General features: G+C 44.5%; 2 protein-coding genes across 3 annotated transcripts; both read left to right on the top strand.

Moving 5' to 3' along the window:
* Positions 1-32: 32 nt before the first annotated feature.
* On the top strand, positions 33-2970 carry pigv (phosphatidylinositol glycan anchor biosynthesis, class V). The gene is made up of 3 exons (XM_084471476.1): positions 33-339; positions 610-1773; positions 1894-2970. Exons 1-3 carry the CDS (start codon positions 277-279, stop codon positions 2185-2187), a joined length of 1521 nt encoding a protein of 506 aa, XP_084327602.1. The 5' UTR covers positions 33-276; the 3' UTR covers positions 2188-2970.
* A 2199-nt stretch (positions 2971-5169) lies between these two features.
* On the top strand, positions 5170-11288 carry zdhhc18a (zDHHC palmitoyltransferase 18a). 2 transcript variants are annotated; one of them, XM_084471258.1, is made up of 10 exons: positions 5170-5726; positions 5843-6003; positions 6356-6505; positions 7849-7986; positions 8166-8217; positions 8834-8936; positions 9074-9186; positions 9567-9669; positions 10475-10554; positions 11149-11288. In XM_084471258.1, the coding sequence occupies exons 1-9, from the start codon at positions 5488-5490 to the stop codon at positions 10514-10516; spliced, it is 1101 nt and encodes a 366-aa protein (XP_084327384.1). In that variant the 5' UTR covers positions 5170-5487; the 3' UTR covers positions 10517-10554; positions 11149-11288. The 2 variants fall into 2 exon arrangements, with proteins under 2 accessions (XP_084327384.1, XP_084327383.1); XM_084471257.1 differs by lacking the exons at positions 10475-10554; positions 11149-11288 and having other exon boundaries at positions 9567-10351.
* Positions 11289-15256: the final 3968 nt, after the last annotated feature.

Raw genomic sequence — 15256 nt, 5'->3', positions numbered from 1 at the left:
AAACCTCTGCCGCTGCTGCAGAACGAGGACATGAAAACAATGAGATCGTCGTGCGTCAAGATGCAAAGTTAAAATGTCATTGATGCTAATCGTCTGTTTTGCTTTGTCCGAAAGTGGAAGACCAAATAGCCAAGTTCTGATTGACGCCAAATTGTCTCGAATTAAAAAGATGATGGGCTGAACATTCATCTTGCACCATTCTGGCCCTTGTCTATCAGCTGGTGCAATGCATTTTATAACCAACGTTTGGCCAACACTGTCTTGTTTGTTGTGACCATGGATGTCAGAGTAGTTCTACATTTCGCCATCGTTACAAGAGCTCTGTCTCTGTTGTTGCAGGTCAGTTTTGTGCTTTTACGGAACATTTGGTGATGTAGTGAACTCTGTATTGTAATCGACTCGAATTGTGCAATTTGATTCATACTAGCAGTGTTATGGTTTCATATATATTGTACTTAGTTAATGGATATATTTCATGAAGCAATATTTACTGACAAAATGTCATTTTTGGAAAGAAATAATTTCTAAACGGTAAATGTGTAGTATGTCGCCAGACAGCCAATTCATAATTGTCACTGCTGTACATTCATATATGTTGTCTCCATGCAGGCTCTGTTAAATGCTGCCATTCCCGATCATGAAGCCGATGCTTTCAGACCCCCAAGAGTAGAGGAGCCTCTGTACTTGGACTCTGCTGTGGAGTGGTGTTTTGGCGGACTTTCTCATTGGGATGCTGAGCATTACCTCTTCATTGCCGAGAGAGGTTACTTGTATGAGCACAACTTCGCTTTCTTCCCCCTTCTCCCGGTGATTCTGCGCGGCCTGGCGGAGACTCTGCTGTGGCCCCTCAGCGGTTGGCTGTCAGTGAGAGGAAGGCTGCTGCTAGCAGTTGCTCTGGGCAACAGTGCCCTCTTCCTTCTGAGCGCTGTAGCGTTGTATGCAATGAGCAGAGTCGTTCTGCAGGACAGACGCCTGGCTCTCCTCTCCAGCTTGCTGTACTGCCTCACTCCTGCCAACGTCTTCATGACTTCGGGCTACTCGGAGAGCCTGTTTGCCGCACTGACCTTCGGCGGGCTCTTCCTCCTGGAGAAAGGATTCACCTTCAGAGCCTGCCTCGCCCTCGGCATCGCCACGGCGGCGCGCTCCAACGGGCTGGTGAACATTGGGTTCCTGCTGTACCTGCCGTCGTTGCGCGCGCTGTCCCAGATCCGCGCGTACCGCACCACCGCCACGGGCCACAGCAAGGTGTTCCGCTACATGTGGGTCATCGTGCGCCTGCTGGTCACCTCGCTGCTGGGGACCGCCATCATAGCGCTCCCCTTCTGCGCGTTCCAGTACTACGGCTACCGGACGTTCTGCACGCCGTCCACCGCCCTGGAGCGCATCCCGCCGGCGCTCGTCTCCCTGGCCAGGAGGAAGGGCTACCGGATGCCAGACGAGAACGGGCCCCCGCCGCTGTGGTGCATGAGGCCCCTGCCGCTGCTCTACTCCCACATCCAGGACGTGTACTGGGACGTGGGGTTCCTGCGCTACTTTGAGCTGAAGCAGATCCCCAACTTCCTCCTCGCCCTGCCTATGGCCAGCCTGGGCATCATGGCGGCGTACGCGTACTACCAGGCCAACCCGGACATGTGTCTCCGACTAGGGCTGTGGGAGAGCGCCAGCAGGCGTCTGGACAAGCCCACGCCAGGGTTTTTCAACCCCAAGGTGTTTGTGTACGTGGTACATTCCACAGCCCTTTTGATATTCGGAACATTGTGCATGCATGTTCAGGTAAGGACCTCCGGATCGGGGTATGACTTGCATTAAGATGCATGGGGAAGGGCAATTTATTATTATTACATTGTGATATCTATTGTATACGGTCTTTTGTAACTTCCCCCTTTTGTCCAGGTTTTGACCAGATTCCTGGCCTCGTCCACTCCCGTCCCTTTCTGGATCAGTGCTCATCTCCTCCTGCTCAACGAACCGTTGCTCCATCGGCGGAAAACGTCGGTGCCCAATGTGCAGCTACGGGCCCACGACACGTCCAGAAGTGGGTGCACAAACCTGCTCCACAACCCCGTCAGTGCACTGCTGCCCCACTGGAGGACCTGCTCAGCCACCACCCAATGCATCCTGGGCTACTTCTTGTCTTACTGGGTGCTTGGCTTGGCGCTTCATTGCAATTTCTTGCCCTGGACTTAACATGCTACACGCCTCTTTACTCCTAATGCAAATTTTTTTTTTTTCAGTATTTTACAATGTATTGCTATGTTGTCTTTTTATTCCTCATAATCAAATCACAGTTTAAATGTACAGTGTGAAGGATTGAGTGGCATCTAGCGGTGAGGTTGCAGATCGCAACAAACTGAGTACCCCCCCTCCCCTCTTCCCCAACTCTCCCTTTCCAAAGACGTAGGATAAGCTACCTGTAAGGGGCCAGTAGTAGTAGTAGTAGTAGTATTAGTAGTAGTTGTATTCCAAAAGAATGTCATCTTCTATGACAGCATTGATTAGCAAACTTTCAAGTGATGCGATTCCTTGATAGATTTATAATTGGTATGTAGTCGATTAAACTAAGGTCACAGCTTATAAGTAAGATAGTGGGGTTTTTTTTTATTTAAAAAGAAGCCTCTCTGGAGCCCATAGTCCATTCTGGGCTACTGTAGAAACATGGCTGGCTCAGTGGAAGAGGACCCGCTCCCTTTGCAGATAAAAGGCCCATTCTAAAGTAACAGAACACAACCATTTATATTTCCATTGGAGTATACACTTACAAAAACGTACAAAACATACTTAAGTTATGATACTTTATTCCATTTCTGCCAAGTCCTTTCCACTATGCCACTAATTCTACATACTACACCTTTAAAAGTGAAAACCATAAAGTAAGGACATAATTGCATGATATTTCATTACCAAATCTACAGATAAAATAAATGGCATCCAATAACTTAAAATAAAGTGAAAGGATTATTAGTAATTATATTTTTCTCTAGTTTCAATTGTGATTCATCGTTGCATTTCCACAGCTTTCTCAAATGTCGCCGCTAGGAGGTTTCTGGAAATAAAGACTTGCGTGCTCGCAAAAAGTTACTTATTATTTATGTCAGAGATATCCTTATCTTCTCAGATATATCCCATTCGAAAAACCATTAAACATAATGGAGAGGGTTGTCATATAGGCCTATCTGGTCATCAATATTTGTAAACTTTTATGTCAAATCAAGTTCGTTTGATATTTCATCACAGTGGTGGTCTCAAAGAGCTTCACAGGCCCACATGATGCAACACGACCCTGAAAAGGGGAAGGAAAAACTCCCCAAAACCAAAGGGAAGTATAGCCTTGAAATGACCAACTGCATTGATGGTTACAAAAATGGTTACAAAAAAAAATATTATTAATCTCGAAGATTTCAATGTGAATAAATATGTTAATTAAGTTACAATCTATTATTGCCAAATGAGGTATCACAGTGGTGATTGATGCTACAATCCATTGCCGACACTATCGGTGTCGCCAAAAAAAAAAAAAATTACTTCTTGTTATCGACAAAGGTGTTGCTGAAGAAAATGCAACGGCAATCTTTATCAGTGGAGCTGCATAGACGGGAAACACAGTAAAACAAAGAGGCTAATATAATTTGGATTAATAATATTAATTATTCATTAATTCATTAATTATTTTATTCTAAACCAACTAGTGATATAGATCTACGCAGATAAAAAGTAAAACAACATTATCAAGCATTTATACATCTCAATGAACGAATTGAAAATGTGAGGATATGGGACATATTTATAAAGTCAATAAACATATCCTTCAAATTGTTCGAAGATTTAAAGGAAACATGGCCTTACAATAACCTCTTAACCTATAGTTGAAAATGTAATTCGTCAAGATCTTCAACTTTTTGGTGTTACAATGACGCTCTAAGGATAATTGCATTATTAATTAAGCCATCATTAACAAATAGAACAAACAAAAAGAAACATGCATCAGCTAGGAAGGAGAACAAATAGGGGAGTATGTTAATTCGACAACGTAGATTAGGAGTAGCCTGAGAAGGCTAGACCAATTCGCAAATGCAAAATAGAGCAAATAAAGCATTAGCTCGCAGCAGTTTTATTTACAAGGTTTCTTCCGATTGTATTTTCTGCCCTCTACTGTTCAAAAATCAAATGTTCTTTTAGGAAGCATAAACCACCTACATTTTTTTGTATTTCTTGAATTCTTCTACATTCAGAATGGTTGCTTCAACGGCTCGACAAACAACCGACTTCTTCCGATTTTTTTCTTAAACATAACTAAAAGTGCCATAACCTTTGCCTATCAACTTGTAAATATGGAGGTACATGTACACCTTACCCAGAACAAGACAGAACTCTGAGCTCTAATCTTGTCCTAATGATGTATGCTTCTGGGACTGCCGGGCCGGGGGACTCCCTCGGGGCTGTGATGGACGGACTCCCAGAGCAAGGTGTTCGTCCAGACCCGGAGAGAAATGAGAGCTGAGGCTTTGGCTTTAAAAAAAGAATCTGTAGGCCTATAGCAGATGTTCTGTAACCTAACAAAGAGATCAAACGCAGTAGGCCTACACTAACACTTCTCTGTGACTACATCTTTCAAACTCTCATGTGGCCCACGGCAGTATGGAAATTAATGAAGACGATAAGACTTGCCTTTTGTTTTCTCTCGTCCTCACTCACCAACATGCTCACACTTGACTTTAACAATAACTCAAAATGTCCCATTGGTATGCTTACCCGTTTAATCCAACAGAAGTCATTAAAGCCACTAAGGCATGCAATCATACAAATATTTCACTAACAACTGGGCATATCATATGTCAAAAATAGCTTTTTTTTATGGTTCTTTTAGAAACGGATTAATTTTCTTGAATTTTATTTTTGTAGTGTGTGCACCGATGTGAGTTGTAGGAACTTATTTATAATGAATCTATAATTTGGCCGACTACATAAGCATAGGTCTATACAATTTATATAATAACCTAACGTGCTTATTTTCAACTCATGTCCCAATGGTATGAGAAAGGGGCGGCACCTACACCTGGGCCCGTCTCAGGTCTGAACAGAGCCAGACCCGATGAAACCAAACCTCACCTCTGGATGGGTGCGTCATCGTCCAAACAGTGACGTAGGCTGGCTGACGCTTAAAGAAAAAGACACGCCAGACATTTTGTAGTGTATCAATGACACAATAACGGGTTTTATGAGTGAAGGTCAATGCTAATCCATGGATTCACCATCGCAACAATGGTAGATGTTCTCACTTTAGTGAAGGGATTAAACTCGGTCGACCGACGCTGTGGGACTAGCTAACGGTAGTTGCTAGGCTGCTACGCTAACCGCTATCCTCAAGTCGCCTCTACAGGATGAATGGCTATCTTGAAGAAGTGGACGCGTTTTGAACACAAGTTATAGCGTGTCGTGTCAGATACATGTGCCTTCAGCCCCCCACCTACGCTGGACTGGGTCTACACCATGAAGAGTTGTGAGTACCAGCAGATAGACCCCCGGACGCTGTCCGCGTCCCACCCGTCCGCACAGCGCTGCGCCGGCGGGCAGAGCAGCGCGCAGCGGAGCCGGAGGAAGTGGGAAGTTTTCCCTGGAAAGAATAGATTTTACTGCGATGGACGAATAATTCTCGCCAGACAGAGTGGGGTCCTCCCTCTGACACTAGGCCTTATTGTTGTGACTTGTGGCCTTTTCTTTGCGTTCGAGTGAGTATAACTATGCTTATTTACAATTACAAGTTTGTGTCAAATGTAACACTCGTACACTTATTAAAGTAACCCCGACATGCTCTTATTATGGTCTCTGATCTCTTCCTCGGCAGCTGCCCGTTCCTAGTGGAGCATTTGACCGTCTTTATACCTGTGATCGGCGGAGTGCTTTTTGTATTCGTGGTCGTCTCCCTTCTACAAACCAGTCTCACCGACCCGGGCATACTACCCAGGGCTACGCCAGACGAGGCAGCAGACGTAGAGAGGCAGATCGGTAGGACGGGTTTCGGAGATGCTTACTGGGAACACAGATGGGACGAGGGGGTTACCTTCTCATTTCATGGCCAGATGGAGCCGTCTAGGATCGTTTTCTGGACCTAAGTAGATTACTGTCTGTTCAGAAACATTGATGGGACCAATTATCGTGTAGTACTCGATGGATTTCTTCTGTCTGTCTTATCAAAACATTACAAAACATCACTTCAGTAACGGTCGCACAACCTATAAACACACCCTGTAAAATCTGCTATTTTGTAATTTATCACATACATTGTTGTTTTATGTATGCCTGTGATTCAATTGTTTGTATTTATTTGCATTTCTCCGGCCTTTGGTTAACCTTGAAGACACCTCGGGGACGTCTTCGTACCGACCCCCGCCGCGCACCAGGGAGATTATCATCAGGGAGCAGGTGGTGAAGCTCAAGTACTGCTTCACCTGCAAGATGTTCCGGCCGCCCCGGACCTCCCACTGCAGCCTGTGTGACAACTGTGTGGGTAAGAATACATTTAGTTTCATAGTATTTTTCAGGGAAAAAATAATATATACAGTATATATATGAAGAAGAAGGACTAAAGGTCAATGCACATACAGCCTTCCATGCAGTCTGTATTTAAGTGTTGTATCTTCTCAGCGATACACTGGCTTACATAGTCATTGGCATACATTAATGAATATAAATGGACAGTGTTTTGTATAAATATTACGCTGGGCAGAACATTCCTCATCCGCATGTATCAAGATCATTGTGAACGAGAAAGTACTTCTGCTCACGCAGTGGACGTCAGTTGAGTATGCGGTCCTTTATTGTTGCCCGGGACACATTTGAATATACATTGCTTAAAGAATGTGGCCAGATGTTGCCCAGACCACCTCCTAATGCAGTCTGAGTGATCGGCCCAAAATTCTTCTTGGGTGCATTGACACATGTACTGAGAGCTGTCCACTTGTGATCGGATCACAGGTGGACATGTTAATGCCAGGTTTGAACACGGCCTATGATTCTCACTTGAGACATTTTTAGGGTTGTCTTCTTTTTATGAGAAGTAAATGTTTGCTTCTGAGTGTTTTGGTGGATGAGGCTTGTGTCCTTACCTGTGTCCTTTCAATGCAGCTCTTGTTATCTGTCACAGATATCTGTGACAGATAACAAGAGTTGCATTGAAAGGAAATGTGTTCGCATTTCACCCTCTGGCAAAAACTCTTCCCGGTTAAAAACCATATGCAGGTATGGCGCTTGGTGGCACTTTTGTTGTTCATTTCTGCTTAAAATGGTATGTAGTGGTGGGTCCCACACCAAACGTGCATTGTTGAGGAGAGTGCAACAGAGGTGATTGTCTATGCATGCATTACGCTACAGCCTGGCCTTTGGTGTATTTTCGCCTGAACAGACAATGGTGTCTGACCCTAACGCCAACATGTATCATGTCTCCATCGCAACTTATTTTCTTCCATCTTCAGTGCTAGATATTGGTAGTAGCCTATGCACACAATGCATACCGGGAGAATCCTGGCGGGCACCGTGCAGTCACGGGGCAGTGCTTCAATGACGGAGACACTAGTCTGTTGTGCTCCGATAGCCGTCCACACACTTACGCAATCGGATCCGAAAGCTAACCGGCCCGCCTCGGGATGCGGTCCAGCTCATCGGATCACACTTGCAATGTGAGCGAGGTCCGTTCTGGGACTGTCACAGAGACCGGACAGTTAATGCTTCCTGCTGTGATTGGATGATGAGAGCAGCAGTGAAACGACCGCTGTCACTGAGGCCATGGAGAGACTTGATTATTTTGACTTGCCACTCATCATCGTGGTGTTGAAACCCTGCCACTTCTTCCAGAGCGGTTCGACCACCACTGCCCGTGGGTGGGGAACTGCGTGGGCAGACGCAACTACCGCTTCTTCTACAGCTTCATCATCTCCCTCTCCTTCCTGACCTCCTTCATATTCGGCTGCGTCATCACCCACCTTACCTTACGTGAGTATACGCACTTCGTACACACACAGTATACACATTTTATTACTCAATAGCAACATCTGGTAGACACAATCGTTAAACAAATGCACTGTTGACATGTTTTGCTTGATGCCTGCTTTTTATTTGATACCATTCTAAATATTGATAATATTGTTGTTATATTTGTTTCTCTTCTATAGGCTCCCAATCAGGGAAAGGTCTCGTCCAATCGATCCAGGAGAGTCCTGGAAGATATCCTTTATCAGCATCATCATTCACCCCCCTCCAGCGAATATCATTTAGCACAATCATTACCCCATCATTATTCCTTTATCATCCTTATTAACACTTTAGCATCATCATTACCCCTTTACCTTCAACATTACCCCTTTACCATCAACATTTCCCCCCCCCCTCACCATGACCTCAGCCTACTGAAGGCGACGCATTCAAAACAAAAGTGTATCCAGAGATAAGCATGCTGTTGTGACGAGGTGTTTCCTGTGGCTCCTCGGCCCTAAGCCCACACGTAATAGGATCACAAAGAGCAGAGCGGAGCGTCACTAACAACCCCAGTGTGGGGGGTGAGCGTGGATCCAATCTGGCTGTCTGGCTGTTAGGCAGATGGTCCTTGAGGAGGGACAGCCTCGGCGGCTCACATCTCTCTCCAGGATTTGGCCACTGACCAGACAAATAGATAATTATGAAAGGAAATTTTATGAATTATGACTAGTCACTTTCTTCTCTTCTTAATTATTTGGTCCCCCCCAATGTGCATCTAACCAAATTGATAACTGCATGTTAAAGTCATGGTAGGCCCACGTGGCTAACTGTCAGACGCTTGTCGAGCCTTGACTCTCCGCTGCACCGTCGTGGAGCTGGTGATCTGTTTCTTCTCCATCTGGTCGGTGATGGGCCTCTCAGGCTTCCATACGTACCTGGTGGCCTCCAACCTGACCACAAACGAAGATGTGAGTCCTAGCATGCTCCTTGTTCTGTATCCCAAATCTACATTTTGTAATGAATTTGGTTGCTGGGGAGTTTGGGGATTGTAACATTGTTTGTTAACGCCCAGGAAGGTAACACCCGGCTGTTGGTTTGTTTCCAGATAAAGGGCTCCTGGTCCAGTAAAAGAGGAGCAGCGGATAGTGTGAACCCGTACAGCCACAACAGCGTCTTCACCAACTGCTGTGTCACGCTGTGTGGACCCATGCCCCCGAGGTAAGTAGACGCGGCCCTCGTGTTTTCATCAATAACCCCGCCCATTCCTCACACGGCTGCTAATCCATCTAGTGAGTGGTTGTCTCAAAAGGCTACGTCCTCGGATGGATCCTTTTTTCTGTTGGCTCTTCATTGAACCAGCTTCAGAATCCAAGTCTTATGTATCAAGAGGATTCAGTTTGCTCTTCATTCAACCAGCTTCAGAATCCACTTATTTGTCAAGAGGATTCTGTTCAATATTCATTTAAACAGCTTCAGAATCCTCTTATCATGCATCAAGTGGATTCTGTTCACTATTCATTGAACCAGCTTCAGAATTCTCTTATCATGCATCAAGTGGCCGCCGCCCACTCAACTGCTCTCCCTGCTCCTTCCTCCAGCCTGATTGACAGACGAGGCTCGGTTCCCCCTGACGACCCGTCTGCTGCCGCCGCCCCAGAGCTCGAGCTGCCTCCGTTCATGGCCAAGAGCGACACACGCATGGTAGGACGACCCGTCTCCCATCCCCTCATCCCCCCCCTCCCGTCCCGGTAGCCTCCAGAGACCCCCCTCCCTCCCCCTGTGTGTCGTGGTGTAGCCGTGTGCTGGATCCTGAGGTCCACCAGCTCAGCACTCTGGGCCCGGAGCCACCAGGACCAACACATGCTTCCACACTGTAGCTCCATACCATGTTACTGTTTCAAGGTTATAGTGGCTGCCCGTGCAGTGAAAATCTAACAATTTTATCCTTGTTTACATACTTTTTAGTATAGCTTTTGTTATAAAGAATATATATATATATAGATGTATCTCCACTGTGCCTTATATTTGATCTACTGAACATAAATGAAGTGCTACTGAGTTGGTTGTTTTTTTTGCGCGTTTGTACGGAAGCACATGAGTTGAGAGTGAATGCTCTTGTGCTGGCTCATTGTGTGGCTCAGTGCTGAAACGGTTTTGCACAGCACTGGTCAAGTGTGGCCGAGCTGAAATGGATTATTATTCCTACACAAATGCTATTGCAAATCAAGGTTTTATTTTTTCACTATATCACGTCATATCATTTCAAGTAAAACATGTTTATTTTTTATGCTTTAAGTTAATAAATAAACATTTTATATATTTTTGGACTCTTATTGAAGTTTACTCCTTTTTCAACTCTTCTATGTTTAGTATACTCTGGGAACATGTTGTTGGCCTCTTTTACTCGTGTTTGAATGCTACTCTGTGGGAGTATGCGTCTCACCACTCCAGCAGCCAGGACTTTGAATCCTCAGTGTTGTGCTGTCTCTCCGCCCTGGTCTGGTAGGAGGAGAACTGTCAGGACTTTGCCTTGTCCTGCACGGCCTGAAGGCCACAGCCTGCAGGTCACGGCCTGCTAAGGGAACGGTAAGAGTAGGACGGAACCGCCACGCCCCCAAAACCCAGCTCACCTTCTCACCATCTCACCGCCTGCTGTGTGTGTGCGCCACGCCTTCAACCTCGCCTTCGTCCTTTTATCTCCTGTGTTTGTTTATCATCTCTTGGGCATCTCTTTGGTGTTTTTATTTTGATCATTCTCGTTTTCCCCACACACTAGGCCAGGCAGAGGACAGGGGGTTTATAGGGCCATCGTTGGTGGTGTGGGGGCACTGCCTAGTGTGAATGTACATGCTCTGATGTCTCCCATCTGTGATCCACAGCCGTCTTCTGCTTCACACCACTCCCTCGGCATAAGAAGGAGGTTCTGTCCCCTTGTTCTCTGTGTATTTGTTCTCACCTTGTGTGTTCTAACTTCACGGCCTGTGTGCTAAACTCACTTCATCTCATTGACCCTCGACGATCCTGCCCTCATCGACTAATCGTTATTAACCACTCGCTGTTCAACTGTTTGATTTGTTTGTTGCTGCTAGGGCCTTCAAATCACCTCTCAACCATTTCTCTCTTTCCTCCTGGTCTACGACCGCCCTCCTTGACCTCTCTTTCCTCCCTCCCCCTCCTCAGAGCCCCAAGGAACTGCTGGAGAGGGTGGTGCGCTCTTCAGAACTGTGCCTCCTGTGTCGGCCCGCTACCCCCACTAAGACCACTCCCCCGGACCAGGGGGCGTCTGCACCCCCGGACCCCCGCTCCTCCTGTTCTTCCTGCTCCTCACCCTCCTCTCCAGGCTGCTGGGAGAGACGGGTCCCCTGCCCGCCCACGGCCGCTCTTTGCCACCCGTACGGCCGGGGCACCAGGAGGGCGTCTCTGGACTCCATTAACCCAGCCTTCCGCCTGGCCTTGCCCTCCCCCACACTCAGCCACACCCTTCTGGCGGTGGGGGATCCGGCCAACTTCGCCCTCGTCCCGCCGAGACGGGACCAGCTGGCTTCCCTGCTGCGTTAAAGTTCAAGCCAGAGAGAATTACGGGAAATAGTGTTTCTCCAAATGTTCAAATCTCAGGATTTCTGTTACCGATCTGGTTGATCGAAGGGTTGTGTTATAGTTTAAAGCTTATATGGTGTATGTGTGTGTGTGTGTGTGTGTGTGTGTGTGTGTGTGTGTGTGTGTGTGTGTGTGTGTGTGTGTGTGTGTGTGTGTGTGTGTGTGTGTGTGTGTGTGTGTGTGTGTGTGTGTGTATATGTATATATGTATATATGTATGTATATATGTATGTGTATATATATATATATATATATATATATAAATAATTTGTATTCTTCATACCACACTTGACCAAGAGTGTTAAACAGCCAGCCATATCACATCCACAGAACCTCATATCTTCTCTTTCCATTGGTTCTAGCCCTTGAACCACGACCGGCACTGGGAGGATTATATCTGCCTTATTCACACCTGTTATATTCTACGCTGTTATGCAAACCATATTCTCCAGTGTTGGACTTCTGAGTGTTTGGGGGACGGGCTTATTTCTTACTTCCGTGATTAGCCATTTATGAAACAGTTGCACCCTGCCGTTGATTCAGATCATCAGACCAACATTTTGTAGATCATTCACAATCATTGAGTGTGGTTTAACCTAACGGATGAATTCTAGTTTGTTCTGAATTACTGTGGCAGCATGGTTGTTTTTTTTCGTATTTTTTTCCTGCAGTTTTTTTATTAGAAACTGCAGAAACATGTGATGATGGACTTTGTTTTAGTGTGAGTGCAGTATTATAAGACTGTTAATGAGTATTACATGGTGAAGTTTTATGGGTATTTACTTTTGTATTCTTTATGAAATGTACTGTGGAAAACACAATCTTAAATGGCTGATATTTTGGATGTCAAATTAACTTGTTTCTTTTTACTTACGTTGCATCCAAAAAATTATTTTAAAATACAAATTATATTTTCGATTGAGGTTTTGAAGGTCGAACTTTATTTTTGTCACATTACTTACCACAATGTTAAACTTTTTTTTATTATCGAAACTCATTGTGCAAGTCTTGGTAGAGAATGAACTTGCTAGATTCGACATGTGGGTGGTTAGATCGTATTTCCAGCAGAGTGAACTCGTGTTAAAGCTAGATGATGCCTATTTTAAGGCTACACAACACAACCAGCGCGAGTGGCATGAAACTAGACCCTCCAAGTCATTGCTTGTACATTTTGTTGTTCGGCTGTTGTCCACTGGGGGGCGGTATCTACTCTAAAGACCCTAGTATAACCAATGGTACCTAACCCATTGAAGTGGAAACTCTTTTACTTGCCTAGTGAACGCTACACAAATGTTAAAAGTTTGTCAAACATTGTATGAGTAAAATGTTTTTCATTCATTCTGCAGCTTGATTCAGCCTATATAGATTACTGGGCTAAATGTGTTACAAGCAGTGCTTGTATGAGCACATTTCTTATTGTATTTTCTAAACTTATCAATATCAAATAGGGGATATGTTGTATTTGTTTCATTAAAAAATGGCCTTGTTTTGCAGTTATTTTGTGTTCTTGCATTTAGCATAATCCATTCTGCCAATGCCAAACTGTTACTGCAAAATCTTCTCAAACAATGCATAAATAATGTTTCTGGTTCCTAACTGATCGGTGTGCCAGACAGGACAGCTCTTTTACGGTACCACTGGAGAGCTTAACATTTCAAAATGAAGAGAAGATTTGTTTGTGAGGTTCATAAGGATAATTGTTTTGAAGAGGGCAGATTGAGAATGCATTACTAATGGTTCACATGAGCCCAAGCACAGGCTGATGATTTGTGGATCATAGAAGTTGTCATTTTAAGGAGAATCTCATCCCTCATGTGAAGCATAGCCAATTAAAGTAAGGCAAAGTAATTCAGTCCACCTTTTAGTGTTGTACAAGTAGGCTACTCACGGTATGTGTTCATGTGTGTCATATCAGTTCAAATGAATGGCTTTATGAATAATACAAAAATGTAATAAGTGATTTGACAACCAGACTCACAGGTTCCAATAAGCGTTCTAAAATAGCCAGTGAAGTTATTTCATTCCTGGCATCAAACAAGAGGCAAAAGCAGCCAAACGCACAACGGCCATGAAACATCTGTATTGCATTCAGAAGGGACTTTTTTTTCTTCATCATGTTATCAATTATTGATATTGCATGGTTACGCTTAGTAGCCTACCACCACATTGGCCCATGCTAATTGTTTGTTTACTCCTTGAGTGTCTTTGCGTTCTGCTAATTCGATTCTGTCAGTAAGAACCACCTCAAGCCCAGCTGCTTGATTTGAAGAACTGTGGTGTTGAAGAAGGGATCATTCTCCAGAGAGGTACTATGGTGCCAATGCTTCACTTCTTCAAGTCTGTTTATCGTCATCGCTGTAAGCTTGCTTGGCAGAGTACGATTAATGCTTTGACTTTGAAGGTGACCTTCAAAGTACAAGGCCACTTTGTCTTCTGAATAATGTGTTTTGCACCTTGAAGTGAGACTCAACCCAAAGCCGACCCTCCGGAGTGGGTTTCATGTGTGTTGCACTCACATACGTCTTCTCCCAGTGACTTAAGTGTCTACATGACATAACAAGTGACTCCCGGTCATTGTGTCAGGGTCATTGTGATTCTGAAGTGGATCTCCACTTCTAAGACGGGTCTGAAACATGCTGAAGGAGCCGGCTGCATGGACTTACACACTAAAACAACATGTGCATGCTGTTGAACGATCCGAGAAGAAGATAAATGTGAACAACATTTACGAGTATGCTGACTTTGTAATCTGATGGCCAAATTAAACAGTGAATCCTCTGAGATTAAGGGCTTTAAGAAATGTTAACCAATGATGTCAAATTTAGTTTCTTTTCATAGGCCAATGGGTTGTTTTCCATAACCTAAGCCTTACACAGGCCATGTTTGGACTGTTTGTGTGTGTGTGTGTGTGTGTGTGTGTGTGTGTGTGTGTGTGTGTGTGTGTGTGTGTGTGTGTGTGTGTGTGTGTGTGTGTGTGAGCAGGTGCACATTTTAAATGGTTGAGTAACTACTGCTTAACATCGTGTTTGTTTTCCAGAGTAGCCTATGATAGGTGTAACTGGGTTTGTGTGTGTGTGTGTGTGTGTGAGTTAACCAAACCCTTAAAACTTATCATATTGTATAATTACTAAAACATCAACAAGCTTAACATCGTTAAGCTTAGCCCAACGTATCGTAACAAACTCCATGGGTTCATGTCTGACTGCTATGTTAGCCTCTCTCCATGTGATGCTCTTATCTGAACCTTCACATTGTGACTTGTTTGTTGCGTCTTTGTAGTTTGTTATTATATTTTATTGTTCTAAAGGTCAGCCTCCATGCAGAAATATATTGGAATTAGTGACCTCTGGTTTTCATTTCACAACATAAAATAGTACAAACAAGTAAAACAAGATGCACAATAAGATGTTTTGCAGGTATATTCTGTTTCAAACAGAATCATAGTTAACGTCTGGTCAGGGATCAAAAGTAGTTCTTTCTATTCACAAGCCTGCGGATATCAGTAAGTTTTGTGCCGAGATCTTAGAGGTGCTGCACAGTGGAAGGAACTGTGGTATGCGATATGAGAACGCAATGTTCCAATGGACAAACCCATTGGAACATAAATTTATTTTTTATTAGTGATGCATACTATGATACTACCTCTCCTGGAACCGTCACCTTATCGTGGTGGAGAGGTTTGCGTGTCCCTG

This window comes from Micromesistius poutassou (genome assembly GCF_964030765.1).
Source record: "Micromesistius poutassou genome assembly, chromosome: 8".
NCBI classification, from domain to species: domain Eukaryota; kingdom Metazoa; phylum Chordata; class Actinopteri; order Gadiformes; family Gadidae; genus Micromesistius; species Micromesistius poutassou.
Note: the sequence above shows the minus strand (reverse complement) of the source record. Positions and strands in the feature narration are given on the sequence as shown.

Excerpts from the sequence above, each read along its gene's own strand:
- pigv (XM_084471476.1), top strand. The coding sequence starts at position 277 with ATGGATGTCAGAGTAGTTCTACATTTCGCCATCGTTACAAGAGCTCTG. Across the intron at positions 340-609 it reads CTCTGTCTCTGTTGTTGCAG|GCTCTGTTAAATGCTGCCAT; the intron begins GTCAGTTTTGTG and ends GTCTCCATGCAG. Across the intron at positions 1,774-1,893 it reads CATTGTGCATGCATGTTCAG|GTTTTGACCAGATTCCTGGC; the intron begins GTAAGGACCTCC and ends CCTTTTGTCCAG.
- zdhhc18a (XM_084471257.1), top strand. The coding sequence starts at position 5,488 with ATGAAGAGTTGTGAGTACCAGCAGATAGACCCCCGGACGCTGTCCGCG. Across the intron at positions 5,727-5,842 it reads GGCCTTTTCTTTGCGTTCGA|CTGCCCGTTCCTAGTGGAGC; the intron begins GTGAGTATAACT and ends CTTCCTCGGCAG. Across the intron at positions 8,937-9,073 it reads ACCTGACCACAAACGAAGAT|ATAAAGGGCTCCTGGTCCAG; the intron begins GTGAGTCCTAGC and ends GTTTGTTTCCAG.